General features: G+C 56.0%; 2 protein-coding genes across 2 annotated transcripts in view; one reads left to right on the forward strand and one right to left on the reverse strand.

The window, feature by feature from the left end:
- Positions 1-10,982: 10,982 nt before the first annotated feature.
- On the forward strand, positions 10,983-13,565 carry GCG54_00006587 (uncharacterized protein; the record flags this gene model as incomplete). Its single annotated transcript, XM_045406586.1, has 1 exon — positions 10,983-13,565. One exon carries the CDS (start codon positions 10,983-10,985, stop codon positions 13,563-13,565), a length of 2,583 nt encoding a protein of 860 aa, XP_045269838.1.
- Positions 13,566-15,542: 1,977 nt separating this feature from the next.
- Positions 15,543-16,002, reverse strand: part of GCG54_00006588 (Allergen Fus c 3) — a gene marked incomplete at both ends in the record, with an annotated part of 1,812 nt that continues 1,352 nt past the window's right edge. Inside the window, one exon of the mRNA XM_045406587.1 lies at positions 15,543-16,002. This exon is cut by the window's right edge and continues 1,127 nt beyond it. Within this exon, the coding sequence (XP_045269839.1) occupies positions 15,543-16,002 (460 nt within the window).

Genomic DNA, 16,002 nt, shown 5'->3' on the forward strand with positions numbered 1-16,002 from the left:
TCCCAGGACCCTCAGCTGCAAAGACCTCTCCAGTGTCGAGACCGAGACCACACCACAGACGTTCGATTCCATATCCTGGGAAACACAAGCCATGGGTGTGCTTGGGCGAGTGAGGTTGGCATCATGGACGATCCATACGTCTGTCCAGGCTAGGCAGAAGAGCGACGCCGACCGTTGATTGAAACCCCGGCTAATCTCAACCAACGCGACGCTGTTACTGGCGTCAGTCAATTGATGGTCAATTGATGCCTCCGATTAGGCATGGCGGACGGCGGGCGGGAAGGGGAAAAAAAAGGCCAGTCGCCCTTCTCCAGGTCTCCAGTGTCCAGGGTAGCCGTGAAGGGGGTTAAAAAAAAAAAGACAAGTGACTAAATCACCCTTGGAGGCATTTCGTCTTCTGGGAACAGAGCTTGTCAACAAGAATGGCGACGCTGCAGCCGACATGCATTTCAACGAAGTTCCCCAGGATATTCATCCTTCTCCGCGGTCAAGGTACAATGGGTGAAGCGTACTTTTCCAGATTTCGCGCAACTTGCAGCAACAGATCAATCCAACACAGGGTTTCTCCGTCCCGGTTGCTGGTTCTCGCTGGGAGACCCCGAGGTGTCTCGGCCTCCCGCATAAGCTGTGGCGGGCACTATGTAGAATTTTTTCCCACCCCAAACTGTGCTCACTCACTCTTTCTTTTTGCTCGGCCTTTTTCCCTCTCTCTCGGGACCTTTTTCTAGAAGGATCTCGCCAGAACAACTCGTGCGTAGTACAAATACCCGTTCCTGCTCCATCCCGGTGTGGTTCGGCTCAGTCATGCAGTCAGACAGGAGGTGTTGATCTTTGTGGAACCCGGTTGTTGAACGACGCCGAGTGGTCCCAAAACGCGGCCGCCGACGGCACGCTGACCGGACGCGGCCTGGTCCTCGCGTACGATGACGCCGCCAGCGAACAATCGTCGAAGCGCCACGCCGATTGAAGGGCGGGACAGAGATGATGCCGGATGAGGTGTAGGCTCCCAGGGCTGACGTTCTGGAAATGACGGCGTTGCAGTCGCCAAGTGGGATCCCGCAGGTTAGCCCTCTTCCCCGGTCCCAACAGGCACACGCTCGTACGTATCCGGAGAGAAATAGAAGGGAGGCGCGTACAAAGTCGAGCGCGTTGTTGGACCGACCTCGCGTGGTCTGGCCAGCCATACCTACCCACCTACCTACGCAACCTACGCCCAGCATGTGCAGCAAGCCGTCTGTCCACCACCAGTCGTCCGTAAGCTGCATTGAGAGACTCGCCTCATTCATGTATGTACAGTTTGATGAAGAACTGCAGCGCTTGACTGGCTTAGGAAGCGACCCTCCAACAACAGCATCTAATCTCCTGGCCGCATGCACTTGGCTCTTGGGTGCGTGTGTACGGAGGCAGCAGAGGGGAGGAACGAGGAGACAATGGCGGTGGCTGATGGTGATGGTGATGGTGCGATAGGCATCCATATGTTCAAGACGCTGAGCTCTGCCGCCTTCCTCTCGGGTCGAGTCACACGCAGGAGCTGAAGCCTTTGGTAGGGTAAGGTAAGGTAAGGCAAGGTAAAGTACCTTAGGCAGGGCAGGTTCGTAGGCGGGCAGGCCGGCCGTCCCTCAGAGATCTGTCTAGTAAGCGAGCCGTCGGGCCTGCTTTCCATATCTTAGGTGAAGTACCTTGTCTTAAGAGATTCTTCAACTCGCGTCGTTTCTATTGTAACTCGACATCGACATGCCATGTCCGGCAACTCGAGAGTTGTAGCCCGAGATGCAAGAAGCTCAAACGTCCAACTCGCTCATGATGCAAGTGGTGTTTATTGTCGGCCTTGTATTGTCTAGGGTAGTTAAGCTTACCGTCTGCACCGGTTAGAGGTAAAACAGATTTGCCACAAGGAACCCAAGCGAAGAAACAAAGCCACACGATGCGAGACAGAGCTGGCCGAGGGACATCACACACAAGGCGAGCACAAGCAAGCTCGGCTCGATAGGTAGCTTGTTGGATGGATGGAAGACAAGGTAAGCTGGTGCTGGAGGGGCGGGAAAGGGCGCCGTCTCCTGCAGAACATGCTTGACGGCCAATGGGTGCAACGCCGACAAGGGCCGGTGTCACTGTCCCGTTCCCTGAGCTGCGGGCTTGCTCACAGTGCATTGAATCGCATAGTAGCTGCCCACTCACGCAACAGGGTGTATCCAATTGGAGGGGTCAACAGGAGGCGGCGATGGACGTCTACAGTGGTATTTTGGGTGAGATGGATAGTACCACTATGGTAGATGCCGCGAGGAAGGGCACCAACAGCAGAGCGAGAGCCTCGGAGACAGGCAGGGCTCAAGCTGCCGTCAGGGTCGAGGGGAGCTCTCTGGCTGGGGCCGTGGCCTGTCAGAAGGATGCGGTTGCATTTGGTCTGGGGCAACGGGCTCGTCGTGCTCTGCTTTGGGTTTGCTCTCCCGCAGTGTTTTTCTCCCAGGAATACCTGTTCAAAGGTAATGCAAGGTAAGTACGGTTCGGTTTGGGTTGGGTTGGTTTGGTTCGGGTTGGGTGGACTGACTCTCAGATACAGAAACCTGGGAACGCGATACTGGCCTTCTGTTTTTGGCGTAAGTTCCTGTCACTCAAGTCATTGACCAGCAGCCCTGCCTTACTCGTGCTCGCAGCCCCAGAACCGAGAGTTCAATGTTGTCCGTGACGGTCCAGGTTGAACTTCTGGGGCCCAGGCGACAATCCCGAGGTCTAGACTCTAGCTCGAGGTGATGAATCGGCGGCTTACCGCAACATCACTCCACCTCACCTGGCGAACCCGGCCGTCATCTCCACGGCGTAGCTGTCGGGGCTGTTGTCTGCTCTTCTACCTTGTCGTAGGTATTCCCCTCGGGGCTAGCTTTAGCTGGAGATTCATGACTTGTGTGTGTGCAAGGCGAGCATAGTGTGGACGGGCAGCGGAGGAAAGCCCAGGGCAAACAAAGTACATGCGGGCTGGTGGTTTTGCAGCATCGAAAAATTGTTAGTGATCCATTGGATTGCTGCTTTGCCTTGCCTTTGCAGCAAGTCCCCTGTGGCAGTGGGTGCTGTGGATTGGCTGGACCCTGGACGTACCAAGTGGGACAGGATGCCAGGGGTCTCAGGGCTGTCGACGGCTCTCTTGCGCACAGTGTCGCGTTGTAACTGGGCCAAACTCGGGGTGCTGCAGGTGGAGCCGGCGCTAGGGCGAGCTCGGGGTGGGCCCCAACGGTTGGACCTGGAGATGGAGCCTTTGAGACCGCTGTGCCTTCCTTGATCGTGCCTTGTGCCCGCGATATCCCATCATGGATCCCTTCAGTCTGTATTGCATCACTACCGCACTGCGTAGGTACGCAGTACTTGCCTTAGCAAGAGGGACGGATGTTCCCAGCCGTTACAGTGGGCTGGCGGGATTGCCTTAGCCAGCCTGCCACTTACGGCGAAGGGGTTACTTGGTAGAGCTTAGGTAGGTAAGGTAGGAAGGTAGGTGTGTACCATGGAAGCTCTTCATATCACACACAGAGTCCGCAACTTGAGGTAATTAAATCCAGCCTAGTAAACTGCTCGACAAGCCTTGACTTGCAGCTTCGAGGTTCGTTGCTCAGGTTCCATAACGACAAGATGGGGAGGGAAAAAAATACTCAAAGACCCCTCTCTGCAAGACAATCACAAGACAAGCAAGGAAGACGGAGTAATTGGATTTTGACAGTTGATTGCATTGACGCACACACCACCTCTTCGCCTCGCATCCCTTCCAGCAATTTGGAAAAGTTCATCTCGTTTCTCAGAGAAAATCCCCGCCGCTTCCGTCTGTCAAATCACAGAGTCAATTCCCCAGAGCGGCAGCCAATGTAAATCAATGCCTAATTGCCCTGTGCCTATGGGGATATTGGAAACTGATTGAGCATCAACACGACAATGCGCCATCAACAGCACGTTTTTCAGATTAACCCAATTGAACACGCCTCGTTCCCAGCGATACACTTTTCCCGGAACCCTGGGTTTCTCTTACCCGGCCATTCGTTCTGCGTCTGCGGATACAGATGCTACGTCGTGACGACCGGGATCTCGTTCCTTTCTTTTTTTCCCTTTCTTCTGCCTTTCGACGGAGAACCTCTCTCCTGTTTCCCGGGCCTACTCGAGGTCCATACCTAAGGTACCTACCTACCTTGGCCTCCGTCCCGTCGGGCCTTCCTCAAGCTACGCCTCACACTTTGTGCTGAGTCGACGTCGACGCCTACGTAACCCAGAGCTGCCTTGGTTGCGTACATGGAATCGAGAAAAAGTCAATCAAAAAATATATTATCAAAAAAAGGGGGGCAAACTTTCTTTCTCACTGGCCCGGCAGCATAGTTCCATCTCGGGTGCAGGAACCACCGGCGAGAACCCAGAAGACGGAATTTGGGAGCCCAATGGGAAAGCCTTCACACCTTTGAGGGACAGAGCAGAGGGGAGGGGACCACGGCTTGCTTCTCCAGCCCATATCCACTGCCCCTGCAGACGGCCTCCGCTTGGCGCTTGACGCTTGCTTTTGCTCTGCCGCGCCGCCGCTGCACGGCGCCGTGTCCGCAGCCCTCCGCCTGGGACTGGGCGAATGGACCATGGCTGACTGGGACTGCCCGCCTCGCTACGTGCGTACATACACCCGTATCTGTTGCCGGGTCCTTCCCTTGCTGTAATTGTACTGTTCGTATGAGACTACCCGGTTTTCATGTTGCGTAAGTCGATTGCCCGGGTTGTGCTGGCTACCTTGGTGCAGAGTAGGAAGAAGACAAGGAAGTTTGCCGATGCAGAAGGAGATGGAGATGCAGACGCAGATGCAGATGCGACTTTGGGATCCGTGCAAGTACGGATGCTGTATGTCTCCGCGGTGCTGGTGCTGCTGACATTTACCTCTACCAAAGCTCACATAAGCCTTTCTGGCTACCTACCTACGAATAGCTAAGGTACCTTAAGGTAAGATACCTGGCCTCATACTCGTCTAGGTAGGTAGGCAGTAATAAATGAACTATAACCTCGGCGGAGAGCGAGCCGTCGATGAGTGCTGCGTGGTTCATGATCCATGGGGCATGGCAGCGCAAAGACATAGGTGCTGCTCCCTTGGGCTTATTACGTACCACACCCGCGGCCCCCGCCGGCGTCTCCTCTCTCTCGGTGCCGTGCATCTGCACTGGCAGGACTGGAAATGGTGGACTGGGAGTGCATTGGAAAAGAATTCGAGCCGTCGGGTTGGCCATTGATTTTCAGCGAATAGGTTGGCGTCCCGCCCCTGTGGGACGCACCAGTGGGAACTTGGGAACTGAACAAAACGGCTCCAGCTCCGTCACCGTCTGTGCGTTGGGGCCGCTGAATGTGGAATGGATCCCTGGGCGGCCATGCAATGAATGATGCAGGTGCCCTGGACTGCCAGGCACAGGCACAGAAGGTGCAACCTGTACCGTACCTACCTTACCTTAGGTACGCGGTACAATGAACCTTCCTCCATTTCTCTGCACTAGTGTCCCGACAGGAGTCAAGACTCAAGCAAGACTCGCATTTGCACTTCACATCCACTCCTCCCCATCTTTCTCTCGAGTCCTAGCAGCAAGACACCGAAGACAAAAAAAGACGCACTCCCGAACATCCATCCTGTTCCTTGGTAGCCAATGCCAGCCGAGCCTCCTGACGAGCTTGCCTTGCCCAGGGACCGGCCGGCGGACACATGCCCACCATCCGCGATGGGGGAGGGAGGGAAAAGACACGAGAAATGGAGAGGAAACAGAGGGTCCCAGTCTGATCCCGTCCCTGTCCACGCACACAGTCCACGTCCACATCCACGTCCACATCCACGCCCACCTCCCCCAACTTCCAAGCTGCTCCAAAGCTCACCTTCCCCGAGGCTCGGCATCCTGCTCTCGCGATTCAGTTCTCTGGGAAACACGCCCGCCGGGATGCCATGCGGCGCACTACCTACGGACTTGGGAATCACCCTCCACGCTGCTGCTTAGCTGCTCGGGTCCGGGTTGCTGGATTTGTGCGTACTTTCCTACTGCGCAGCATCTCGGGATGAAGTCATGATTCGACCCAGCTCAACCAACCGTCGCCAAGAATGCGGCATGACCATGCGACTGTCAACTAACCAACTCGCTTTGTGCTGAATCTCTGCCGTCTCCTGTCGGCCTCTGCACATCTTCCCTCTCCGGGTGCAGGCAGGATACCAGGTTCAGTCAAACACCCCACTGCCGTCAAGGGCCGCTGCCCATCTCGAACCCATACGTCGCTATCGACAAAAAGACCAAACGATATTCACCTTACTATCTGGGCCGATGGAGTCCGCGCGGAGTACAACACCCTCGTGATAGGGCACACCATACCTAGGCTGCTATCGCTATCGCTATCTGGGTATTGCTCCCGCTCTCGATCCCACCACCAACCAGCCCAGTATCTCTGGTCCCCCCACGGGCCAAACGTGGCTGGTTGTTTGACAAGCCCCAGGCTGGGGCCGTTCTTGGGCCTGTTCCAAACTTCTTGGGCAGTGTGTGGTCTTGCTGGACTGTGTGACTGTACCGACACTAAGTCAACTGTGGATGGACAGCCCAGCATCGGCCTCCTGGCTTGGCTGGCGGCGGCGTTTGAACTCCTGGCAAGAGGCAGGGTCTCACGGGGAATTCCAGAACCGAACGACCGACAAATATCGACAGGGCAGACGGTGAAAGCGGGCTCGTGAGTCGAGTTTGCCCTCCTGCGCCTTGCATTGCCAATCAATCGTGGATCTGGAGCTAGGGTATCGGCTTTCCGGGCACCTACGCGGAACATGGCATCCTCCATTAGCGCCCACCGTCACCTCACCGTCGCCGTTGCTGAACGTGCTGCGGTGCCAACGGCCATTGTCTCAACCTGGGCCGGATAATTGGGTTGTCTCAGAAGCCCCCGTTACATTTACTTCCGCACGCCTAACGGTAACGGCCAGGCCACCGCCCGCCGCATCGCAGCACCGCACCGAACCGCACCGTAGTCCGCAGGTCTCGAACTTGAGACACTGCGTTGTACGGCATTGACTCTCCCTGCCGGGGGGCTGGCTCCGTCAAGGCCTTGACCGCTTCGCTTCCAGAGACGCCGGCGGATGTTCTCTCTGCATGTGGCCGTAAAACATCAGTCACTCCATCGCCCGCCTGCCCTGGCGGATGCCGGATGACGATGCGCGGCAGCGGCAGCGGCAGCGGTAGCTTTCGGCGCCTCGCAACAGCCACCAAGGACAGCTTCTTTTGCGTCCAAAGAAGCAATACCATACGGCCGGCAACCTGCTGAGCCCACAGTTGCGTGGTCCCTGTCCCTCAAGCCCACGCTAGAGAACCAACCCTGCCCGCCTCTTCAGTGTTCCTGGCACTGGGAAAAGCTTTCAAGCTGGGGTCACAGCCCTCTGGGAGGTTGTCGATCATGATCTGTCACAAATCTGGATCTGGCCTCATTCAGCACTCTTTGGGAATCGTCAAACCAGCCAAACAGATGAGAGCCATCGCGAGCTCCGAAAACTAACTGATTAGGGGACATGACGATGTTTGGGGCGTTGACTCTGCGAAATGACATCGCCGACTGGTCCTCTGTGGAACTGATGCATGCATCTCTCACATCATCTCTGCATTTATACGAACCTGAGTCTGGCCCGCCGCCACGCATAACAGCCACCGCGCCGTACACCATTCGTTAGCAGCTCACTTGGTTGGCTGAGATCCTCGGCAATCTTGCCAGGCCCGGCAGCATCATTCAGGTCCATCGGCTTTAGCATGCTTGCCGACGATGCGTCTCGCATTTATCGTCTGGGCAGGTAAGGTGTCCATCACGTGCGCCGTTTACCACATCGAGATCTACTCAGTCGACGGCAGAAACGGTTGGTCCAAGCAATAAAATCATATCGGGTGTCAAAACTTCAGATGAAGAGGGTTGTTTGTTGGGGACACATTGAGCAGAGCGGAAAGGCACTGACGGGAGTGTCAGAGCCATGAAATGTACAAGGGTTGAAACGGCAGGTCAATTCAATTGAAGCTCTGGGCAGCACGCGGATCCCGACTCAGGAACCTTATTCGACCATCCCAGCGGGTCACCCGAACTGTTTGGTAGTGTTCGGACGATTCTGCTCAGAGTTTTCGTCATGTCCTGACTGAGCACGAACAGTTCCTGACAAACTGGAGGACCTGCTTGCGTATTGACTTGCTACCATCAGAAGTGCGTGCATCCATGGCGCATCCAGTTTGCATGTTTGCAACCTGCAAGACTTGAAGTCACAAACACGAATCAAAGAATGGCCGAAGCCTGCTGGCCAAAATTGGCCATCATTCCCACCATCTCACCACAAACATGCGAGCAGCTTGTGCAACCAACATCAAGCAGACTATGGCTTCCGGCCTGTGAGCCTACGGCTACCCTGTTTGTCTGTCTCCAACAGGCGCAGACAGTCGAACAAGGCGTGTCCAGGCACACGGACTCGGCATTCCCTTTCTTTGATGACCTTGTAGAGAGGTATTGGTATCACCGCATACGAGAGCGGCTTCCTTGACCCTGGTTTCCGAGTCTCCAGCCATTTTCGTGTCAACTTTGCTTTTCCAGAATTACCGCCTCCTTGTAACTGCCACCTGGCAGCGACGTCAGTTGTAAGACAACCTGCCATCACCCGCTAGCTTCAGCTTTCAGGGGCTAGGCACACAAGGTCCTGCTGGCGTAAGAAGCCACAGGTCCGATGTTGAAGAAAGAAAAGAGAGAGAAGCCGAGCCGGCAGCAAGATGCAAAACGACCGCGTCATGTTGAACACGACAACAGCGACGATACGAATGGTGGTCGGTCCCCTTCACGCGAGAAGGCCCGGATGGTTGGTCTGGATGCCATCCGCGCGGTGGACCGCGACTGTCAGGCCAGCATAAGGGCGTGCTGCAATTAGAAACTCTCGTCAATCGTCTGGGTCGTCCAGTCTTTCGACTCCATCCATCATCGATCGACTTCTCAGCCCCTCGGGCCTCTGTTTAGGTAAGGCAGAGGGACGAAGGCACAAGCCAAGCAGAGCAGACAGAGCAGAGGGTGAGCGATGCGAATTCCATTACCGACACCTCGGCGGCAGGCTGTGAGTACAGACAGGCTCCAATACACGACATTAGCGGCTAACGCCGACACGGCAAATCGGCGCCATCGAATCGACACGAGCGAGCGTGGCGCACAGTGCATGATGGGTTTGTGTTGGGATCTGTCCCGAGATGCCCAAATTTGAAGCCATTTCGCAGCACACACTTCGCGTATGCAAATGGTCAAGTGCGTCAAGTCTCATTTCGCTCTTCACTCTGCGTTCCAGCTCTCATCTGGCCGTGTCGTCCATTCGAGACCAGGCTTGATCCATCCATTCGCCCATAAGGCTTCGCCCATGTTATTACACCTCCACATTCAGCAGAGAGACAACCCGCACCGGGATATTAGCTAACCATGCTGGCGGAACCTCATTGCCTCTGCAGTCCGTCCGTTCTATTACTTAGTGTTCTCTATGACTCTATGTATATCCTCCAACCCCGGCCGGAAAGCTCGCCGTCCGTCTACATAGTGGATGAGCTTCTAAAGATACCAACGAGCGCGCGCATCTCGATGGGTTGGCTCAGGGTTGCCGAAGTGCAGCAACTATGCCGTGTTGGGGCCGATATTGCCATTACCAACCCATTTACACATTCATCCATTTGACCCGCGCACGCGACAGGATGCGGCGCCGACAACAACTACGCAGTGCTAGATGTATTGACCACTCTGCAGGGTGCAAGCTGCAACACCCCATGAGGAGGGATAATCATGTCCCTTTTTTTCCCTTTCGTTCTCGGCCAGCATCCCCCGGGTCCTCGACGGACGGTTCAGCCAGCATCGCCGCGCTGCGTCCGGCATTCCGTTGTCAACCTCGCGCCATTGCTATTGCTCCAGCAGACGGCGGTATTGGCTGGAGGTGCCGCTGCCGCAACTAATACTGCGACTGCTTGCTTCGTGCTTGCTTGACTACTGCACAATCGGTACGGAGCTTGGTGCGAGTTCTTCTTGCTTTGCTAGCTTCATGGGTGGGTGTGAGAGAGAGTGAGGATAAGAGAGAGAGAGAGACACGGCAAGAGTTGTGCCCCGTCTCCCAATCCACACGCACATCGAATGACAAGCCCCCCTCAATGTTCATAACAAGGCACCCTGGACAACCACACATCACACCCCAGCAGCACCTCTCGCAGCCAGATCCCTCCATCCCCTGTCCACATCCTTGTCGAGTATCCTTGAAGAGGGGACGGACGGGGGTTTGCTGCGGCGTTGCATTCTGGGACTACTATGCAGTAGGCTCTGCAAGTACAGGGCAGGGTGGTAACGGGGCGCTGACATCCCTCCCCCGGCTCCCAGTGTGTGCCTCTCTCACTCATTCTCTTGCTGCTTGCCCTCTGGCCTCTCTGGCTTTGGGTCTCGTCTGGTTCCTCGCCAAAGAAATCACAGGTTGACGGATCCCAATGTTCGGATCCCAACCTCCGGCTCCTACGCATTGAAAACAGCACCATCTTAAATATATTACCAGTCCCAGGCGCATCCCCCACAGTTTTGGTGGTTTCCTGTCATCCGTCGCTCTCTTAGGCCGAACAAAAGGAAGCCGGACGACTGATGCTGGTTGCTGGTTGATGTTGCGCGCGCTTCACTCTCTCAAACTTTTCCTTTTCAGCGCACGCACGTTCGCTCTCACACTCACTCCCAATACCACGCCCGCCCGCATCCGACTCCTCTTACACACACCTTATAACAGACAGCAACCTCGCTCGCACAGGAACCCAACACGCGAGATTTATATCCCCGGCCCATATTTAAGAAAGTAAACACCAGGAAGCACCAGGAACTATCATCAGGGAACGGGCCTCGACCTGCTTGGACTTGTTCAGAACACGCTGGAGAAGAAGGGGATCCCTTGAGAGGGTGCACGCCTAGCTTGACGTCGCCCTCTGCATTGAGACGAAAACAAGATGTGGGCTACCGCTCCACTGCCGTATTACTCGGCTTACAAGCCTACCCGGAGGAAAGACAGAGGAAGCGTCAGTAACAAAGATGCGCCGTTGCCAACCTCCATCGACAACCAATTTCCCCTCCCTCCTCTTTCTGCTCAACACAACTCCCACAACATTCCGCCAGATTTCTTTGAACCCGCTCTTGATGGACCGCCATCGCCGGAGAGGATTCGTGCCTTGAGCAAGCAGATGAAGAGGACCTCAGCCTTGGACAAGCACAAGAGCAACGCTACCACGTCCTCCGGCTCGTCGTCCTCGCTGCGCTCAATCACCTCGGAACGCCGTCCCTCTTGGGAACACACCTTGGAAACCATTACTTTGTCTAGAAAGTCTTCTGGCCGGTCCACTTCGAGCAGCATGCCATCCCGAGACAGACCCGAGAGCGTTCAGCTCTTTGGCAAGACGATCTTCAACCGCAGAGCCAAGATGAAGCGCGAAAGCAGCAGCAACTCCTCTGGAAGTTCTTTGTATTCTGGTGAGCTCGTCCTGGAAGGTCCGCCCTCGGCAAACAAGAATCACCTCATCCCGTCCATCTTCGGTCGTCGACAGACTCTAAGACAAGATCAAATAGCAGAAGACCCGGCCCTGGGCAAGAAGCTGCAGATTTCAGGCCCTTACAATTTTCAACATGTCACCCACACCAACCGTGACCATCTCCCGGATCTTCAACGGGGCAGCCGTGCCGAGATGGTCTCCGAATTCTCGGCCATCCGTGCTGGCCAACGCCCGACTACCGGTACTTTGAAAGGAATTGACGTCGAAGACTTGCACTTTGCCAACTTTTCATCCGAGACATTGAACATGCCCCAGGACGACGCTCTTGCGAGCGAGACTCATGCAGAGCTCTTTCTAAACCGCCCACCAGTCATTCCCCGGCAAGCAGGACCGACCTCGGCGCCCCGGAAGATGATCAAGCATACCCGATCTCAGGAACAACTCCGCACTAGCCCACCTCGTCCAGCGCCGCCACGGCCTCCCAGGTCGCCCATCGATGAAGAATTCATCCTGTCTGACATGCCAGCACCCCCCATCCCCCCGCCAAGGCATTCAAGCCGTATCGGAGTCAAACATGACATTCTCAATGCCATGGAAGATGTTGATCCTCAAGAGCGACCATCAACCAGTGGCAGCCTCCAATCATCCAGCCTCCAGGCTCCCGTCGATCTGGCCGAGCCCCCAGCAACCGCCCATGGATATTTCCCTCATGGCATGGTTGACGGGGAAGCGTATGTGGATCCGCGATTCTCACACGCCATCACCACACCCGATGATGCTGCGTGGCCCCTAACCGCTAGTTCAAACTTTTCATACGAGATGGCTTTGCCTGACGTCCCGGAGGAGGAGGAGGCTCAAGCTTCTGGCCGAAGATCCCGCGCCAGCCTTTTCAGCACCAATTCGTCGCTGAGAGGAAGCCAGTCTGTGCCTGTTCTACGTCAACTCGCACAAACCCAATGTGACGACTCCCAACGACCGCCAAGCGGTGCATCGGACACTTTGGGCGGCTTCGACATGTTTGGCGTACAGGATGCTTTGAAGGAGGTCATGGAGGAGGATGAGGATCTTGATGCTCTCCATCGAGCCAGCTGGGAGGACGACATCGATTACTGTTACGAGCATGAGGCCGAGGCCGATTGCGACTACGCCTGGGATCGGCCATCCTTGGACGTGGTCCGGGAGGAAGTTGTTCAGACCCCTCTCAATGAGGACATATTTGTGGCGCCGCTGTCAGCTGGTTTGAAGCCGGTATCAACGACGCAGTTGGACATCCCGGCACTCAGCCCGTCAAGCCCTACTTCTACGGCAAACGGCCACGAGGCCATCACGCCGACGATTCCAGCTTTACCAGTGCGATCCAACTTCTCTCACCCCAGGATGGAGACGAACTACCGCGGCCAGTCTCACCTGCACGTGAGAACCGCGTCGCATGCCTCGAGCTTCAAGGAGTCTCACGGTTTCCACCTGTCGCCATCCCTCCTAATTCCCAGCGACTTTCGCCAGCAGATGATGGCGGAGACGGAGGCGGAATACAGGCAACACCACAGTCACTTCTCGTTCGACGGCGAACCTGCGATGACGCTCGAGACCCCAGGCTTGTTCGCTAGAGACCGGGCCAGCACTTCCACCACCGGCAGCAACTCGTCGGGTCAGACGAGCTTGACGGAAGCTCGACACACCTCAACGAACTCGACCTGGACTGCTCTGACAAGATACACCGGGAGCACAACGTTTGAGGGATGGAACCCCAAGGCCGAAGGCATCGACCACTCTCGTTCGGTCAGCGTCGACGACTTTCCCAGTCTCGAGTCGCCCAAGACGCGCAAGTCGACCATGACGCCGTTGCCCGAGACTGAGGAGGTGCTCACGACGTCTCACTCTACCGGTGACATGCGCGCAGTCTCGGAGGGCAGCCAGGCCATGTCGGCAAGGGAGGCCGTCAAACAGCACCGGCGCCAACGTGCCCGCACCACCAGCTTGAGCACCCCGCCACCTCCCGGGCAGTACGCACTTTTCCCGCCAGTTTACTCCGGCAGCCGGATCTAAAACCTGAATACCGTTACACATATTTTCTTGACACCTCTCCCACACACATACACATACACACATCATACTCGGCGAAGCGACACGGTCTTGGGTCACAAACGGGCGGCGCACATCACCTGCTTTCTATCCCGCCTCCTCTTTCTCGACATATTTTGGCGCCTTTTTGTTTTGACCAATGCCGTGATTCACTATAGACTTTGTTGGCATATACCGGAAGGGGTGTACCAAGGAAACTTCATTTTTCTTTCCATCTCTCGCATAGACCAAGCGTCGATCCATCATCGAAACATCGACCTCACCAAAAAGCAACCTGCTCGCTGGCAACAATCAGCAAACACTCTCGCTCTTTTTCTTAGTCCGTCTGTCACCACCTCTTTTTTTTCTCTTTCTCGGTTATTTATGGCCTATCTATCATGGCATTTGGCGCGGCGTGCGTCTCTTGGACGCGCGCAGGGACAGAGACACAACTGTCCAGGGTTATTATTATTATTACCACTACCCATCCCCGACACACATCACTACCGCGTATTGTTATTTTGTATTAAAAAAAGGCGGAGGGCCGTGGCAAAAAGGCGGCACCGCTGGACACGACTTGACGGATTATGACATTTGGGGCAAAAAGAAAAAACTTTGTAAAAAGGGACACATGCAGTGCACAACTGCCAGCGAAGACGGGCGGGACGAGGACGAAGGGCGGAAAGGCAGTGAGGGTATTACAGGAAGGCGGAAGAACGGGATGGATGGATGGACGGGGGAATCATATGTTTGCCATGGGAAAAGGCGTGGCACCAACTTTTGTCTATTTTGACGCGGTACAGACGCATGTTGACGCGCCGGATCAAGAAAGAAGACAGCATTGTTCAAGACTCGTCTTCCCAAAACCTTTCCGCGCCTTTGCCATTTCCCAAACCTTTCGTGTGAATGCGCACTCATCACCGCTTGCACTGTCCGTCCAACATTTGCCAAGGGTCGTGAGATTCAAAAGGGCTCTCCGCATTACGGGACGCTATTGACGGCACTGAGACTACAAGACGTGACGCTCGGCAGTGACATGCCAAAGGGCTACCTAATTAATCTTGTGTTGGTGGTGGTGGTGGTGGTAGTTGCAGTGCTCAATCAATCCCAAACTACCGCTGCCAAGGCTGCATCGTCGCGGCAGACGGCCAGACCCTCGTTCGCCCTCCTCCTCCGCCTCGTCTTTCCCTCCAGCCATACCTTCCTAGTGTATGACTCCGTACATAATATGCATGGAAAACATGCATTCGTTGCACCCATTCCATGCCGCATCAACCCAACAAATCGCGTCTCCCCCCCACCACTACCACCAACTTGACAATCACACACACCCCTCGCTCTCGGCTTCAATCCCTCGGTCTGCCTCCTCTTTCACCACCACTTCTTTCCCAAGTGTACAGCCGTTTCCACCAACCAGGGTTATCTACTTCCTCTCAATATGAAACAATTTTTGGGCCATGATTCGACCGCGGAAAAAAAAGAAAACCAGACATGACACACTCAAGGTGGGTTGCAGAACGAGAGGGGGCAACAACAGAAAGTAACCAAGCAGAACAGACTGGGGCAAAACGTGGGAAACGTGCAGGGGAGAGGAAAAAACAGCCAGTGCGTGCAACACAGCGAACAACACCACTCCGCCTACCGATATCTGAGACGGAGAGGAGGAGGGCGGCGCTGCAAAAAAACGCAGGACTGGATCGACCAATGGCCTACCTTAGCGTCCCGCGCGGCGTGTCATCGGTCGGTCGGAGGGACTCCGAAACCTTTCCCCCCGGCATCCTTGCCTCCGAGTTTTTGAGCTCACGCGCACCCTCCTTCTGCACCTCGTCTGCACCCCGACGACCACACAAACACACGCCAACATCAACCCAAACCGACAGCGCGTCGAATGAGGGGCAGCTGTAGCTGTGCATGTCTGCAGGAAGAGAGAGGGAGGGAGGGTGAGATGTTCCTGCCCAACCTTCAGGCGTTCCTCCAAGACGGTCCTCCTCGCTCGCCCGGGGGCCCCTCGACGTCGAGAAACTCGTCTAGCCGGCCGGCTCCGTTGGCGGCCATCTCCCGCTCCATCACCTCCAAGTTGCGCAGCAGATCTCCCCGCTCACGTTGCAGCTCGTCCCGCTCCCGCTCGAGGCTCTTGATGTGCCGACGCGCCATGTCAAGCACTTCGGCCTTGCTAACCCGCCGCTCCTGATCGGCCGGCTGTGGATCCGATTCGTCCCCGCCTCCGCCTCCGCCTCCGCCCCCTCCGTCTCCGGTGCTGGCTGGCCCGCGCACCTGCTCCGGCAACGCGTTCAGCAGCCCTTCGAACTGGGCATTCAGTCGGTTGCGGTACTGCTTCTCGACGAGGTTGTGCGATGCGCGCGTGCGACGTTCCTCGGCGGTCTCGGCCGGCTTCTGGGATGCGTTTTTGGATGTACGGGAG

The sequence above is a fragment of the Colletotrichum gloeosporioides genome (genome assembly GCF_011800055.1).
Source record: "Colletotrichum gloeosporioides strain Lc1 chromosome Unknown consensus_10, whole genome shotgun sequence".
NCBI lineage: Eukaryota > Fungi > Ascomycota > Sordariomycetes > Glomerellales > Glomerellaceae > Colletotrichum > Colletotrichum gloeosporioides.